Source organism: Sturnus vulgaris, chromosome 13 (genome assembly GCF_052056855.1).
Source record: "Sturnus vulgaris isolate bStuVul1 chromosome 13, bStuVul1.hap1, whole genome shotgun sequence".
Lineage (NCBI taxonomy): Eukaryota > Metazoa > Chordata > Aves > Passeriformes > Sturnidae > Sturnus > Sturnus vulgaris.
In genome coordinates this window covers 20,734,147-20,749,633 of record NC_142255.1, presented here as the reverse complement: position 1 = coordinate 20,749,633, position 15,487 = coordinate 20,734,147, and the positions used below count along the sequence as shown (strand labels likewise).

Below are 15,487 nucleotides of genomic sequence, written 5' to 3'. Positions count from 1 at the left end.
ACATGATAAACAATAATGTTGGGGCTTCCAAGTTACACATAAAGCTATACGGCTATATAGCTACATGCCCATATTCTTCCTACATTTCAGACCTTATTTTTGCAAGCTGAACCAAGTACATATTAAGTGACCCTTAACACTAAACATTAATTTATTCTAAATGAAGAAGAGTAAAAATGCACATAGAGAAAAACACTGTCAAAAATGGGGGGGATGAAAGATGCTTCTAGAAACCACTTTATTAAATAACTTGATAGTTTTCAAACTAGACAGTTTTAATTAAAAGACTACCCGGATTACGACAGGAAGTGAAGGAAAGCAATATATAATAAATGGAGAAAAATAAAACTGGCACTGCTAAACCACAACACTGACACATACCATTAGAAACCTAGTGAGGCATACCGAAACCAAGTCTACCTAGAAGGCTGCGCATTTGCTATTGTCCTGGACGGGACCTCCCAAACCAGCACTTGCCATCACAGCCACCACGTTCCTGCACGGTCCTCCTGCCGCGAGCCAAGGCCAACGCGCCTCTGGAGCGCTCGGGACGTGAGCGGGGGCCACGGCAATCCCTCACGGCAATCCCTCACGGCAGTCCCTCACGGCAGTCCCTCACGGCAATCCCTCACGGCGGTCCCTCACGGCGGTCCCTCACGGCGGTCCCTCACGGCGGTCCCTCACGGCGGTCCCTCACGGCAGTCCCTCACGGCAATCCCTCACGGCGGTCCCTCACGGCGGTCCCTCACGGCGGTCCCTCACGGCAATCCCTCACGGCGGTCCCTCACGGCGGTCCCTCACGGCGGTCCCTCACGGCAATCCCTCACGGCAGTCCCTCACGCCGTGCTCCTCTACACCGCTCTCGCTTGCCTCTTCCGGCGCGCTCGCCCTCGCGCGGCCGCTGCCGCCGGCCGTTCCCCCGCCCCTGGCCGTTCCCCCGCCCCTGGCCGTTCCCGCCGCTCTGCCCCCGCCGCTGGTCATTCCTGCCGCCCGTTCCCGTCGCTGCACTCTTGCCCCTTGAGCGCTCCCCCGTCTCCTCTGCCCCCCTCGCCCGCCGTTCCCGGCGGTCCCCGCGTTCTCCCGGCAGCCCCCGCGGCCCCGCGGCAGGATGATCCACGAGCTGCTGCTGGCTCTGAGCGGGTACCCGGGGGCGGCCTTCACCTGGAGCAAGCGCGGCGGCCTCCAGGTGTGCCACGGCCCCGGCCAAAGCTCCCGCCCTGCCTGGCCCCCGCCCTGCCTGGCCCGTCTGTTCATCCTTCCGTTCATCCGTCCGTCACCGCTGCTTCCCCTTCTAGGTGTCTCAGGAGCTGCCGTTTCTGCACCCCAGCGAGACCAGCGTCCTGAACCGGCTCTGCCGCCTCGGCACCGACTACATCCGCTTCGCTGAATTCGTGGAGCAATACACGGGACATGTACAACAGCAGGTGGGGCCGCCGGACCGTGGCATTTCCAGGGAAGAGCGCGGCAGGTGCCAGTAAGGCCAAGCTGCCCGGGACACAGGAGCGGCCCGTGCCCGGTGGCCTGTACCCGCGCTTTTGCTAACACCGAGCAGAGCTCCAGCAAGTTCTCTGCGATGCATGTAAGGGAGGGTAGAGAGCATGAAGGATGAATCAAATGTAAAATCCTGTTCTTAGGGAGGTCTTGTAATAATTCCTGACGGCACCGGACTGGCCAAGGTTTGTGAATTGAGCGAGATGCTCGTGACTATCTCCTCGTGATTTGCGAAGAGCCTTGAGATTTAAGAGGCATGCTTAAGTGAAAAGAAGCACTGTACCAGTGACTCCCAGCATTTGCATAGGTCCACAAAAGAGCAAAATATAAATCTGCTTAAGTAACTCTCATTGTGACAAGGATGTATTTGTTCTTCTGATCATTTTATGGCGAGCTAAGGTGCATTTCAACATGTTCAGAGCACTGACTACTGCTGTGACCCTGCACAGATATTATGGTCCTCTTAGACTTGCACTAGGATGCTGATGCAGATTTTATTGTTTGGTTTCAGGATCACCATCCATCTCAGCAAAACCAGAGTGGATTGCATGGCATTTATTTGAGGGCCTTCTGCACAGGTCTTGATTCAGTGCTGCAGCCTTATCGACAGGCGCTACTTGACCTAGAACAAGAGGTAAAGGAGAGAGATACAGAACAAGAGGCTGCAGTGCTGCTGACAGATTATGGGAACTTGTAATTTCTGCAGTAAACATACTAGTAGTAGCTTTTAAGATGAAACAAGGTATTTTCCTTTCCACGTTATAGATGCCTTCAAATTATTCCTGTGAGATGCCATTGTAAATTACTTTTCATCCTAATAAGTGTTGTCCCTTCTTCCTTCAGTTCAGTAAGAGCTCCATCTTTGTCAGAGCCCAATGCTGTCTCAGACTATTGTGGCTTCTCTTTTCAGTTTTAGAGGTTTTGATTAATCTCTGTTAGACTAATAGCTGTCATATCTCCAGTAGTGTCACCATCCAGTGGTTGTGATAATTAATCTTCATTATTTGCTTTATCTTTATAGTTTCTGGCTGACCCACATCTTTCTATCTCACATGTTAATTACTCCTTGGACCAGGTATGTCATGTTATTAAAGAGGTAGTGTTCTTTGCTTGCTGTTATCCCTCATTGAGTCTAATAAGAAAGTGGGTGGGATAAACAAGGCTTATTCCATCATGTCATGCCATTTCTGTTAATAACTCTACATCTGTAGTCCCTTAATTATGCTTAGAGAATCATCTGCAGTTCAACACAAAGCTACTGTCCTCCACTTTGACCTTTGTCTCATTCCTCCCTGGCTGTGTTTAGCCTGAGTTGGAACATAGTAACTTCGTGCATCTTGGTCCAGTGGAGAGAAGACATACTCCTAAAGATGTGCATGTCATGTTTCGAATTTTTGGGGAAAGAGAGATAATAGTTTGATTAAATTATTGTGTTCAGCTGCTGTCCACAGTTACTCAAGTGTAGGTTCTTTTTTCTCTTCCTTACATAACAACCTAAATCAGTATTTCACTTCTTGTTCTGCAGTTTCAGTTACTCTTCCCCTCCGTGATGGTCATGGTGGAACAGATCAAAACTCAGAAGGTACAGTAAAATTGCAGCTAGTTTCTCTTAACAGATTTTCTCTTTAACTGATAAAGTCATTTCTGCCCCCATCCCATACTTTCTAATACTAGAAGATAATGTTTCAGTAATGGATGCCCTATTAGTAGTTCTATTGTAAGTCTTGACACTATTCTACAAATTAATTTACACTGTATTTGACTTTTCCCCTTATCCCATAATCTTTGATGTCTTGAATTTTATAGGACAGGATGCTGGTGGTTGGAATTTTTCTTTTCTGAGTCTGTTTTCTCTGACTGTTGCCTGAAAAAAGGCAGGGGCTAATGTTTTAAGAATGGAGAGATGCTTACATTTTTTAAGGGAAAGTATTGAGAGATGCTTGGGTGTAGAGCTACACATAGAAGGCCTTTTTCATCACTACACAGAGCATGTTACGCCTTTCTGTGAGACTTGTTCGGTTTTTGAAGACATTTTTTGTTAGCTGAAAGTGTAATGTTTAAATGCATAAAAAGATCAGTACAGATCCAAATAAGAGACCTAGTCTAACCTTTCCTTTCTGCAGATTCATGGATGCCAGATATTGGAGACAGTCCACAAACACAGCTGTGGGGGGTTGCCTCCTGTTCGCAGTGCTCTTGAAAAGTATGTAGATACAGTAAAACTTCATTCTTTTAGAGTTATCGTCAAAGTGTTTCTTACTTGCTGAAACAATACATGCAAAACAGCCTTGCATGGTATAAAAGTAGGAGAACCATGCAGGGGAAAACTGTCACCATCCCCATTATTTATCTAAAGCAGGTAAGTGGTGGGAATTAAGGCTTTCTACATACTTTGGGTTAAGGGCTCAGGAAACTTCAGACCCAGGTATTTTTTCTTCTTTTGAAGTCTATGTGAATTGTTTTGCAAATGGTAGACCTGTTATTGATCTTTGATCCTTCAAAATAATAAATGTGACTGTGTGAGTGTTGTGATATTTGTACGTCCTTGTGGAGAAAATCAAATTACTTAAAATGTCATTTTAGTAGAAACAGCAGCCTGCTGCAGACTTATACCTCTGGTATACTAGTAGATTTCAATGGAGAAGCCACATGTTCAGAAGATATGTTAGCTTACTTTTGGACCTTCTAGTTTTGTCCACCTTTCTTTGTTTTTTAACAAAAAAGATATTAAATACCACATTAGCCATTTTATACTTGCCATACTGCCTGGCTGATCAACTGGAGCATCTGGAATGACATACAATGAGGTTTTGATTATTGTGTGCAAAGGCCTGACTGACTGTTTCTCTTGACCTCAGGATTCTGGCTGTGTGCCATGGAGTCATGTATAAGCAACTCTCTGCCTGGATGCTGCATGGATTGCTACTAGACCAACATGAAGAGTTCTTTATCAAACAGGGCCCCTCTTCTGGAAATGTCCCTAGTCAACCTGAAGAAGATGACGATGATTTAGGAATTGGGGGACTTACAGGAAAGCAGCTACGGGAACTGCAGGACCTGGTAAGATCTGCAGGTCATAACTTGGCATCTTTGGTCCTTAGGGATCTAAAGAATAAGTGTATTGTATTCTGCTTCAATGCAAGCTATGCTAGACAAGACATATACTGAAACCTGCTAGGATGGTAAATCAAAATAATACTGTAATAGGTTCCTGCTAGGCCTAAGGGACAGAGACCTGTTGTTTGGCACAGTTGGATAACTCCAGGGCAGAAAGCCCTATGGATGGAATCTGTGTAAACACTGATGTCAAGTAATGGGAACTGCTGCATGCCCACTTGTCCTGGAGTAACTTTATCATGCTTGTAGCCCCAGTTGTCTGTTCTGTTTATGTTCTGTCTCTTGACTGACTGGTTTCTCATTCCTTATGGTCAACACTGTGATCTGTTTAACATAGACATTGGTGGTAGTGTGAGCAGTTGCAGGGAACAGGGTGTGGGGAACTTGGCTGCTGACTTGATTTGCATACTTTCTATGGGCAGCTGGGTCAGGTGCCTTTCTTGCACAACCATTAGTTGTGCAAACGTTACCTAACAGGTTAATGCTGCTGACATTACTGGCAGAAAATGTGTTATGTGAGAGTCAAGGGCCTGCTAAGCAAGGGAGCAACCTGCCAGCACACTGGTGAAATGTAGTAACTTCCTGTAGATGATACACGATTAGAGTGCAAAGCAGCTTTCTGAATGGAGTAGTCTTCCACACTGGGCATTTGAATAGTGTCTGAATAGAGAACGGTGTGGAGCAAGTTCAACTCTAAATTCACCCTCTAGTTTATGGTGAGAAAACATTTCATGGGCACTTATGGAGTTAGTGTGGTGCATGCAGCTTGGCTCTGACCACACAGAAACTCTGTGTTGCATGCTAATTAAGTGCCCCATGCCAACAGTCTACTGAAAACAGACTACACCCAGAGAAAAACAGAGGAAAACTTTAAAACACAGTTAGTGGAAAAATCTGTTATTTCATTATATTGGATAAAGAAAGTGAAAATTGTTGAGTCTTCTAAGTCCATGGTGGAAATTGTAGACTAAGCAACTTCTTTCTTCAGTATTATCAACTAACACTGATGGCAATTCTTCAAAGAGTAACATAAGAACTCTTGAGTTTTAGTGGGATAGACCGATAAAATACTTGGGTGTTGCCTCATCTAAAAGTGACTCTAGAACCTGAAGAAAAGAAGTGCCAGCCTGTTAATATCAGAATACAAATTTGTACTAAACTCTTCTATTGAAATGAAGAATTTTGTAGATGGCAAACATTCTGAAAAGTTTGAGTGATTTTTTTCTGGATTATGTACCACTGAAACAAATTCTCCAGTAACAAGAAAGCCAGATGAAATTATCAATATTGTGTTCCTGAAGGAAGATCTTGCCTTCATACTTGGAGTTTCTTATCAGCATTCAGAAAAAAATTTAATAACTTAACCGTTTTGTTCTAAAACAACTTTCACGGGAACTGAGAAAATTGCCTTATCTTTGCTAGTAAGCCTTTGGATCTTTATCCTGTTTGCTCACTAGTGGAGGTGTTTATATTTGGCCTGTATCACAAGTGTTCCAACAGTGTTAAAATATAGGAATGGGTGTAGGGGAGGATTATTTTTGGTAATGCTACTTAACATTGTTATGGCAGCAAAAGACTGATGTAATGCATTTGCAGTAAAACTTCCTGCTTGAGTAACATAATCCTTTAATACAGCCAATTTGTTACTGTTCCACAAAGGTTTAGCTTCTTTTTCCCTTTCTCCTTCGCTCTTTTGGATGCAATATCTAGGGAGATCTGCTAGCTTACCAGAAGCATAAGGACGTTTACTGCATTACTTAAATGATACAAAGCAGTTCTGCTACCTTTCTGCTTGCTTCCAATGCACTTAAATGCCCTCTCACACACACAATCCTTTATACACCTTTTTTGTCTGATTTTCTGATACTGTTTTGCACTTGATTTCCTTTCCCTGGTGTCTCCGCCAGCGCTTGATTGAGGAGGAGAACATGTTAGCTCCGTCTCTAAAGCAGTTTTCGTTGAGAGTAGAAATGCTGCCTTCATACATTCCTGTACGGGTTGCTGAGAAAATCCTCTTTGTGGGAGAATCTGTTCAGATGTTTGAGAATCAGAATGTTAACCTGACTAGAAAAGGTAAGGAACATCTTTCTTGCAACCTTTGCTCAGTTATGAGTGACTGACATGTAGTTTCCAAAATGCCACATGAACGAATTCCTCAACAGTCACTGACTATTGGCTGTTAGTCTTCAGACTGTATGGACAGTTGTACCAGGACAGAGCAGTAGCCCCAGTGTTCTGCTGCTGATTGGTTCCAAGGGAGAGGTGTAAGAACAGGATGAGTAAATAGCACTTTCCAAACACAGTCTCCAAGTTTGCAGCAGCAAGTCATCATGTGATTTGCTCTGGATAAAGTGATTGAAAAGGCCTTGTTTTCTTTTCAGTTTGCATCCCTCTCCCTAAAGGCTGCATGCAGACACAAAGACACATCTTACTCTGAGTGTATATATTGCAGAATGGTGTAATGGGATTAATTTGCATCCACAAATATGAGATTGCAAGGTGGTCCCAAAGTTGCTATGAAAGACAAATTATATGGAGCCTTAAAGATAGCAAGGGAGAGAAAATTCTATAGCTGGTGGTTCACTTTGAGAGCTTGAAAAGTTTACGTTGGGGGTGGTTTGGGAAATATATTCCTACACCAATGAGGGAAGGCTGCTGTGGTGGCTCTACTTTGAGCATATCTATGCAAAAGTACTTAAATTACTTGAGTGACATTACAGAGAACAAAGCACCAATTCAGTTGGACTGTTTTCTTGCAGAAGCAAGGGGAAAAGAAATATAGCTCAGTTGGTTAAAGAAAAACAAAGTCTCCAAGTTCAAGCAGTGGGATAGATTTGAAAGGGGCAGGGTTATGGGGAGACCCAAACCAAGTGGTTAATGTTGCAGAAAAGTTTGTGGGTTCAAAGATGTAGCTCAGACCTAGAAAAAGGGCATTTAGCAGCAGCCATTTATGTAGAAAATATTTGAGAGTTTTACTGATAGCACCGCACTGACATGGTAAGTGTCTATACTGCAACTGTACGTGCCACAGTAATCTTATACCTTGGTACTTGTACTTTGAAGCCTTCTCTTCACATTCCTTGCCAGACCTGAGAAAGTGCAGCCTTTCTGTTCCACTCTGCTGGAAGGGGCCTGCACGTCTCCAGATGGCATCCCATTTTACTCTCTGAAACTCTTCTCATTGCTGTACAGGCTCCATCCTAAAAAACCAGGAGGACACTTTTGCAGCAGAGCTACATCGACTCAAGCAGCAACCACTTTTTAGTTTGGTGGACTTTGAATCAGTGGTTGACTGGATACGGAGCACTGTTGCTGAGGTGAGCATCCTAGGAAGGGTAACTATTATGCAGGCTGAGAAGCTAAGTTTTGTGAAGGATGTGGAAGAAGGGGGCTTGTCAGTGCCAGTGATTGAACAACTATTTAACAGTGCAGCTGTTCTACGTGGTCTCAGAGCTTCATGTAAACCCAACTTCTAATGACAAAAGGACATTAACAAATACTATGCTCTTTCATGAGGGAAAGAAGGGAATTTTTAGTTTGGTTTTTTTTTCACATGAAATTACTTCCAAACTTTTCATTTGCTTTCAGCATATTAGATGGCACCTGGCTGAGCACATGCTTTGGCAATTTTTAATCTTTTTTTCACTTGGGGTAGGGAGGAGAAACTAAACAAATGGGGAGGTTAGAGAGCGAGAACAAAACTGGGGTAGAACTGATTTCATAGGAATTTGCACTTTTTTGTCACGGGTCTTCAGGTTTCTTAGGCAGAGTTTTTTGCCAGTATATATCAAGAATTTTAACTGGTAACGTGGGCTGCTACACAGGACTCTCACTGTCTTCTCTTGTACTTCAGATAGCATTTTGTATAGGTGTTCTTTTTGTATGCATCACAAGTGTTTGAAGACAGCAGCTACTCTTCTCTCTGAATGGGTGAGATAATTCTGAGGGGAGATTTCTGTTCTGTTTGATTTTTGTTTCTTCACTAGCATCTTTGGAAACTGATGGTGGAGGAATCGGATCTACTAGGACAGCTGAAGGTAATGCAACTCCTAGTTTGTTTTTGCTGAAGCAGCTCTCTTCCCTTCCCTTCCCCTCTTTCTTGCCATTAAATACTGCCTTACACTCTGGGCTTTATTAATTTAGGTCAAGACGTTTTCATTTTCCAGTCTCAAGAATGAGCATACACTGATAGAACTTGGTCAGAGACAGAGTTAGAGGGGTGTGTGTATGTGGTTTTGTGGTTTTCATCTTGAAGCAAAGGCAGTGTAGGCTTTTTGGTCAGTGAATGAAATTCAGAGCTCTCCAGCTGTGTTTAGAAACAGCAGTTGTCAAAGTAATAAAAATGGGTGCTATCAGCTAGGATGCTTAAAATTTCTGCTCAGTTTTTGCTATGTTAGGCACAAAAATATATCTCCACAGATTATAAAAGACTTTTACCTTCTGGGAAGAGGTGAGCTGTTTCAGGCCTTCATTGACACTGCACAGCACATGTTAAAGACACCACCTACGGCTGTAACTGAACATGGTGAGTGTTGTTTATTCGCTTACCAAACTGTCCTCATTGTGCTATAGCAGGAAAGTGGTAAGCCATGTCCAGTACAGAAGAGTTCTGTCTTAACTCTCTACATGATGCCATTAGTTTTGAAACTACAGCACTTGTGAATTAGAATGTCTGAGAGCGAGTGAAAACAATCCCTCAGAAACCTTCTGATGGCAGGTATTTGAAACTGGAATTAAAATAAATGAGTGTCAGTTCTACATCAGTGTTGTCTTTTAGGACCAAGAGTAAATAATTAATGGGTGTAAAATTGGCACTAGCTGCATCATCTTGTGTTGATATGTGTTCTCTTGTTCTCAGATGTCAACATTGCATTTCAGCAGTCTGCTCATAAGGTGCTGTTAGATGATGACAACCTTCTTCCTCTTCTTCACTTAACCATTGAGTATCATGGAAAGGAACATAAAGGTATCTCCTTGCATTTTTAGAAGTAAATTAAGAGGGGAGATGTTGACCTTGTTTTCAAATCAATTAATTACCCTTCTCTCAAGTAAAAGAAATACTAATTTTGTTCCCTTTACTTCCCTTTGTGATGGCCTAGACTACTTTGGCTCTTCTTAATTCTCTTCTTTCCCTTTTCTTTCCTGCCATGGTTGCACTGACTGAGAAAATAACATAATTCAGCACCTTGCTTGTTTTTAGATACTTGTCAGAGTCGTGAAGGGCCTTCCCGGGAATTATCTCCACGTGAAGCCCCCACATCAGGATGGGCAGCTCTGGGCCTTTCATACAAAGTTCAATGGCCACTGCACATTCTTTTTACTCCTGCTGTTCTCGAGAAGTAAGTACTAGGTATGGTCTTTCTGTATTCATCTGTATGTTCCCTGATGTGAGGCATTCACTGGTGTGTTGGGGTTTTTTCCTCCCTATGGAGAGAAAGGTAGAGCTATTGCTCCCTGAACCTTAAAATGTTTCGTCCTACTTACTCATACTGAAAGTATTTGTAATGACAGTAAGACCTGCAAGATGCTGACAGATCTGCACTGATTTACAAACAGCACTACTTTAACAAACAGTGTTTTCATTGACAGCTCCCCTCCTTACACTGAAACTAACTCTGTATTTTTTAGGTCAGTAATCAATGCAAGCAGAAATCTTAATCTGCAAGATGTGTGATGGGGCACACTGGCCATGACCTGATTGGCCCTAACTATTGGCAGTCACCTCCTGTTTCTTTTTCCAGTCTTGCATTGTTACTTTCTCCAGTAACTGTAGCAGAGGAAGATTTTAGTCTTAAACAATTTTGTATTTTTTGATTGTAGGTACAACGTTGTGTTCAAATACCTGCTGAGTGTGCGAAGGGTCCAGGCTGAGCTACAGCACTGCTGGGCTCTCCAGATGCAACGCAAACACCTGAAATCTAACAGAACAGATGCCATCAAGTGGCGTCTGAGGGATCACATGGCTTTCCTCGTGGACAATCTTCAGTATTATCTGCAGGTGAGTATTACAGAGAAACATAAACTCTATCAGTTAATCCAAAACTGGCAGAAATGCATGGAGGGAGCACTGAAGACCTAGCTCAGGTTTCTGAATCCTTGTACCTTAACGAAATCAGGATTTCCTTTGCAAGTCTAGAGCTTCCTCCAAGTTCCCAGACTACTGCTACAATTACAGAGTTTCTGGACTTGTGAATCAGTGAAATGGAGTTCTTTAGTAGCTCTCTAATGCTACTAAATGTTTGTGAGAAACTACTCATTTCTGAAGGACCATCATTAAGATACCATCCTGGTTCCTTCTCTGGCCTCTTTAAGTGAACTCTACTTTGAGTTACGTTTTGGGCTTTTTTGTTTGGTTTGGTTTTAAAGAATTCTGAGGGGGGCCTGGATTTCTAAATTCTCCACAGTAATCTGCCTGAGCTTTTGTACTGCAGCCTTCACCCTAAGATTCCAAATTGTATCTCCCAGTATCAAATTCAGAAATTACTACAATCAAGTACCTTTGTTTACGTGCTAGCTATATACCTTTTCATAGTTAAATAAAATCACCATTTCCTTTTCTACTTCGATATTACTTAGGCATCAAAAGTTGTTGCATACCCCACGTTATGCAGTGCTCTTGTTATAATTCCCCCTTCATCAGCCAGAGAGAAGGGGATCCTCAGCCTGTAACATAAGAGTAGCAATAAGGAAAGTAAGTTTATTAATCAAAACTTTGGCTGGTCTGAAGCACTCCCAGTTCCTCAAATGGCTAATGAGGTATCTTCACATATTCATCAGGTAGATGTACTGGAGTCTCAGTTCTCACAGCTTCTGCAGCAGATAAATGCTACGAGAGATTTTGAGAGTATACGACTGGCTCATGATCATTTCCTCAGTAATTTGTTGGCTCAGTCTTTCATCCTCCTAAAACCTGTAAGTAGGTCTTGTTTTCACCTTTTTCTACCGATTCTCCAAGCGCCCTAAGAAAACACACCTTTTTGAACAGATATGGAAAATCACATCTTCTAAAACAGATCAGTGATAATCTCCTGCAGACTACAATTCTAGGAGTCAGGCAGGTATAAACTAAAACTGATAATTAAGATCATCTAATTTACAGTTGGTGAGTGTGAATGCTGTATTCCAGGCAATTCTAAGTGAAGCTTATTTCAGTGTTCAGTTACCCTTAATAACTTGTGTTTTATCACTGTTTTTATCACACGCTATTTTATTAAAGAAGAACTAATGAGAATTGTCTTGGGAACTGTATTCCTGTGGGACTCATACTGATATGCATTAGGCTAGGAAAAATTCCCTCTTCTACTTAAGAGAAAAAAAATAGTTGAGATGTTCCTGAGTGGATTTAGGGTCTTTTTAATTTCATTAATTAAAAAAAAAAATTATAAGTATTTTTATAAACAGCCTCACAAAACCATTTGCAAAGAAGGTTAGTTTCAATGAAACACAATGTCTCTGTGCTCATCTACGATATTATTGTAGAATAAAGGTGTCAGAATAGTAATTACCCAGTCAGATCAACTGACACAAAATAAATTCCAAGTTTAGTGAACAGTGAAACCAAAGCCTTGAACCATAGCTCTTGTTGGTCTTTATCCTGCCTTCTTAATCCCAAAACTGCAGTGATGACCTGCTGGTTGGATAGAGAAGCCAGTGTGCAAGTCCTGTGCCTATCTGGATGATTCCTGCCAATTGCTGTTTTCCCAGAAATGTCTGCAAAGGTTGTGTGAGGTGCAGAGGGGAGATGCAGCAAAACATTTAAATACTTTTTCCATAGAAAACCTTTAAAAAATGCTACATCAATATCTTCCTTCCTGACTAAAAAAATACAAAAATTTGTTATGAATGCTGCAACTTTTCAGGTACCTGCTTTCTCTCTGTGTTCGAACTCTGTTTCAACTACTAATTTATACTTTTTATCCCATGTAGGTTTTCCACTGCTTAAATGAAATTCTGGATCTTTGTCATAGCTTTTGCTCTCTGGTCAGTCAGAATCTGGGCCCATTAGATGAACGGGGAGCAGCACAACTCAGTATTTTGGTGAAGGTGAATATATGTTTCTGTGGCTCTGTTCTCCTCTCATGCAAACATTTGCCTAAGCAGTTATCTTGGCTTGAACAACTGTAGAACAAGAGTGAGTGTAAGCCAAAACCTTCTCTATAAGTGCTTGTAATTATTTTAACTAATCAGCTCTTCTGAGTTGGAAATTCAATGTGCACAGAAAGGCAGAACGGGGGCAGATACTGGAATAGAAGGGAGGCAGAGGTTGGTACCTCTATCCCTGCTTTTGGATAACTAACATCCAGGAGTTTTTGTGGCTCACAGCTTACCTTATCCTAGACCACAAGCATCTCATCTCTTGCAGTAATTCTTTTCTTCAGACTGTTCAAGGACTGGGTAGGCAGAAACAAGAAATGAGATGCTTGCTTTTCTTCTCTTCTGAGAAGGCCCAGAACTGACATCTTCAAATTTGTAGGGATTCAGTCGTCAGTCATCACTTCTCTTCAAGATTCTCTCTAGTGTTCGCAATCATCAGATAAACTCTGACTTAGCTCAACTGCTGCTGCGCTTGGATTATAACAAATACTACACCCAGGCTGGAGGAACCTTGGGCAGGTAGGAATATCTTGATGGTTGCTTGTAGCGTTATCTGAGGTACCTGAAGTACAAAGCCATTTTTTGATTGCTTCTAATTATTTTGGCTTACGCTAAGTGTTGATAAATACTATGACAGAAAAGTAACAAGTCAGCACATGGTAGTTTTTGGGTTTCATATACTTTCTCCCCACTGGGTTTCTTTTGGCAAAAAGTTGAACAAGCTGCAGCATTTATTGGCCAAAAAATCCTGGTGTGGGTTGGTAAAGGGAGTTACTTTCAACATGTAATTAATACTGTACCTTTCTCTTGCAGTTTTGGCGTTTAAGCACTAAAGGCCTTTCCTTCAGGCTGTGACTAGTGATGTGTCAAGCACTGGAAACTGGTGCTCTTGGACAGTTGGAGAGTTTGCACTCAAATGAATTTTTCTTTGTAGCTGGCTTTTGCGTGATGAACTACTGTTTCAGAGGCAATTGGCAGGAATTGCCACTTACGTGAGGCTGCCAGCGATTACAGAAAGCTATTCTATTTCTTCTGAACTCACAAAAATATGCTTTCTGCAGCTCTGCACATAAGTACTTCCAGGGAGGCAACCTGAACCTCTTCAAAAAGTGAAAAAAACAGAATTATGATGTCCAGACTCTTCAGTTGGACTACAGTGTCTTTATTCTTCAGCTGGACTACGTTTCACTTGATGTTTGAATATGGAGGAAGTAATCTTGTTCTTGACTATGAATGAAGTTTTGGCTGTATTCAGAAGTTACACTTGTGTAGTAAGCTGATTTATAGTACACAATGTCTGTCACCAGGTAAATGAAATAGCAGTAGCAATTTTCAATTGAGGTGAAGGGGGAGGGAAGAAGAAATAGATTTTTTTTTAAATCTCTTCTCATGCAGTGCACTAGTCTGGTATATTTGTATAAGTCATGGAGACACTACTGCCATCACATGCTTTCTCTATACAATTTAATACAGTTTATGTGCTGAAATGACACTTGCCAAGGCAGGAGCTTTGCCTATTCGAGTAGAAAGTGCCCACTGCCGGCAGAAAAATGGTAAGGAGATGCTGACCTGGGATACTCACCTGTGCTGTTCTCATTCCAAACTATTTAGAGTGCTACTAGTGATCACCCTACTGAACCCAAATAAAAATATCTTGTCATGCAATTATATGGAGTATTGTCAATGTCTGCAAGCCGGTGCAAAGGGAGTAGCATGGCACGGCCTTAGCTATCACTGAAAAGCAGTGTCTTGCAGGAACTTCTTGCCTGTTACCAAGATTTCCTAGCCTTGCTAAAACTAACAGACTATCTTGATGCAAGTCCATTTGAATGACTGCCAAAAGAGAACCCTCCACTCCGTCACTGGGGTGTTGTTTCAGGATTCCCAGTTTGAACACAAATGCCGCCAGGAAACCAGCCTTCCCCTCAAAGAGTTGTATTTGCACACAGCTGCTGCTCACACTGAAGTTACAAGTCCTTGGGGAAAAAAAATCCTCTCTGCTCACTCAGAAAGTCACAGTGACAACAGCCAGCAAGGATAAGACCTGGCACCTTCCATGCATTACAGCAGTTTATGGTACCACTGTGCCTGATGCAAGGTTTAAAATGAGCCGTTGGCCATTGAAAAAGCTACAAAGCTAGAGAAAGTGTTGAAGTTTGGATGTGAGATTTACAGACCAACACAGTCAAATGTCTGAGCCATGAAATGATAGAGAAAAAAATACACATTGAGAAAAACTTAACACTTTTGAAGCAAGGGACTAAAGATTGTATGAGGATGGAGGGAAATCTTCAGCCTATAGCACAATTTAAGTGAAGAGCTTTTGCCTTCATGCCAGCTGACTACTAAGATGTGAATGCAGAAGCTCAAAAGCAGATGATTTATCCCATTACCATTTAAAGATACACAGCACTTACATGCTCTTTGTACCTCACTCTCCCAGCAAATTACTTGTCCAAGGTTCTTGTGTCTATCTCTAGTTAGGTAGAGTCCATCTCCGCTAAGGTTAATACCTATACAGTCATGACAGGAAAAAAAAGGGAGCCAAAACAAAATTATACTTGTTCAAGAAATTCTTAGCACTCGCTTTAGCAGCACCTTAATGAAATTAATGGAAAATAACAACAGCGAACTGGAGCAATACACAGCATGGTATTCTTCCAACAGAAATGCCACTGCCCAGAAGTTCTGCCAGTGGAAAACATCTCTTCCTCTGTAATTGACTTTGTGTTGAGCTCAGGCTTTACTCAAAGCAGAATATTAGTGCTATTTAGCTCAGAGAAAT

The 15,487-nt window shown here is 42.2% G+C and overlaps 1 protein-coding gene across 2 annotated transcripts; it reads left to right on the top strand.

The window, feature by feature from the left end:
* Positions 1 to 877: 877 nt before the first annotated feature.
* On the top strand, positions 878 to 14,367 carry TUBGCP4 (tubulin gamma complex component 4). 2 transcript variants are annotated; one of them, XM_014887827.2, is made up of 18 exons: positions 878 to 1,186; positions 1,296 to 1,424; positions 2,003 to 2,125; positions 2,513 to 2,566; positions 3,017 to 3,073; positions 3,615 to 3,694; positions 4,350 to 4,551; positions 6,516 to 6,681; positions 7,801 to 7,925; positions 8,595 to 8,645; positions 9,028 to 9,133; positions 9,467 to 9,574; positions 9,809 to 9,947; positions 10,429 to 10,606; positions 11,386 to 11,520; positions 12,535 to 12,651; positions 13,082 to 13,221; positions 13,516 to 14,367. In XM_014887827.2, exons 1-18 carry the CDS (start codon positions 1,109 to 1,111, stop codon positions 13,526 to 13,528), a joined length of 2,001 nt encoding a protein of 666 aa, XP_014743313.1. In that variant the 5' UTR covers positions 878 to 1,108; the 3' UTR covers positions 13,529 to 14,367. The 2 variants fall into 2 exon arrangements, with proteins under 2 accessions (XP_014743313.1, XP_088028925.1); XM_088172799.1 differs by lacking the exon at positions 13,516 to 14,367 and having other exon boundaries at positions 13,082 to 13,225.
* Positions 14,368 to 15,487: the final 1,120 nt, after the last annotated feature.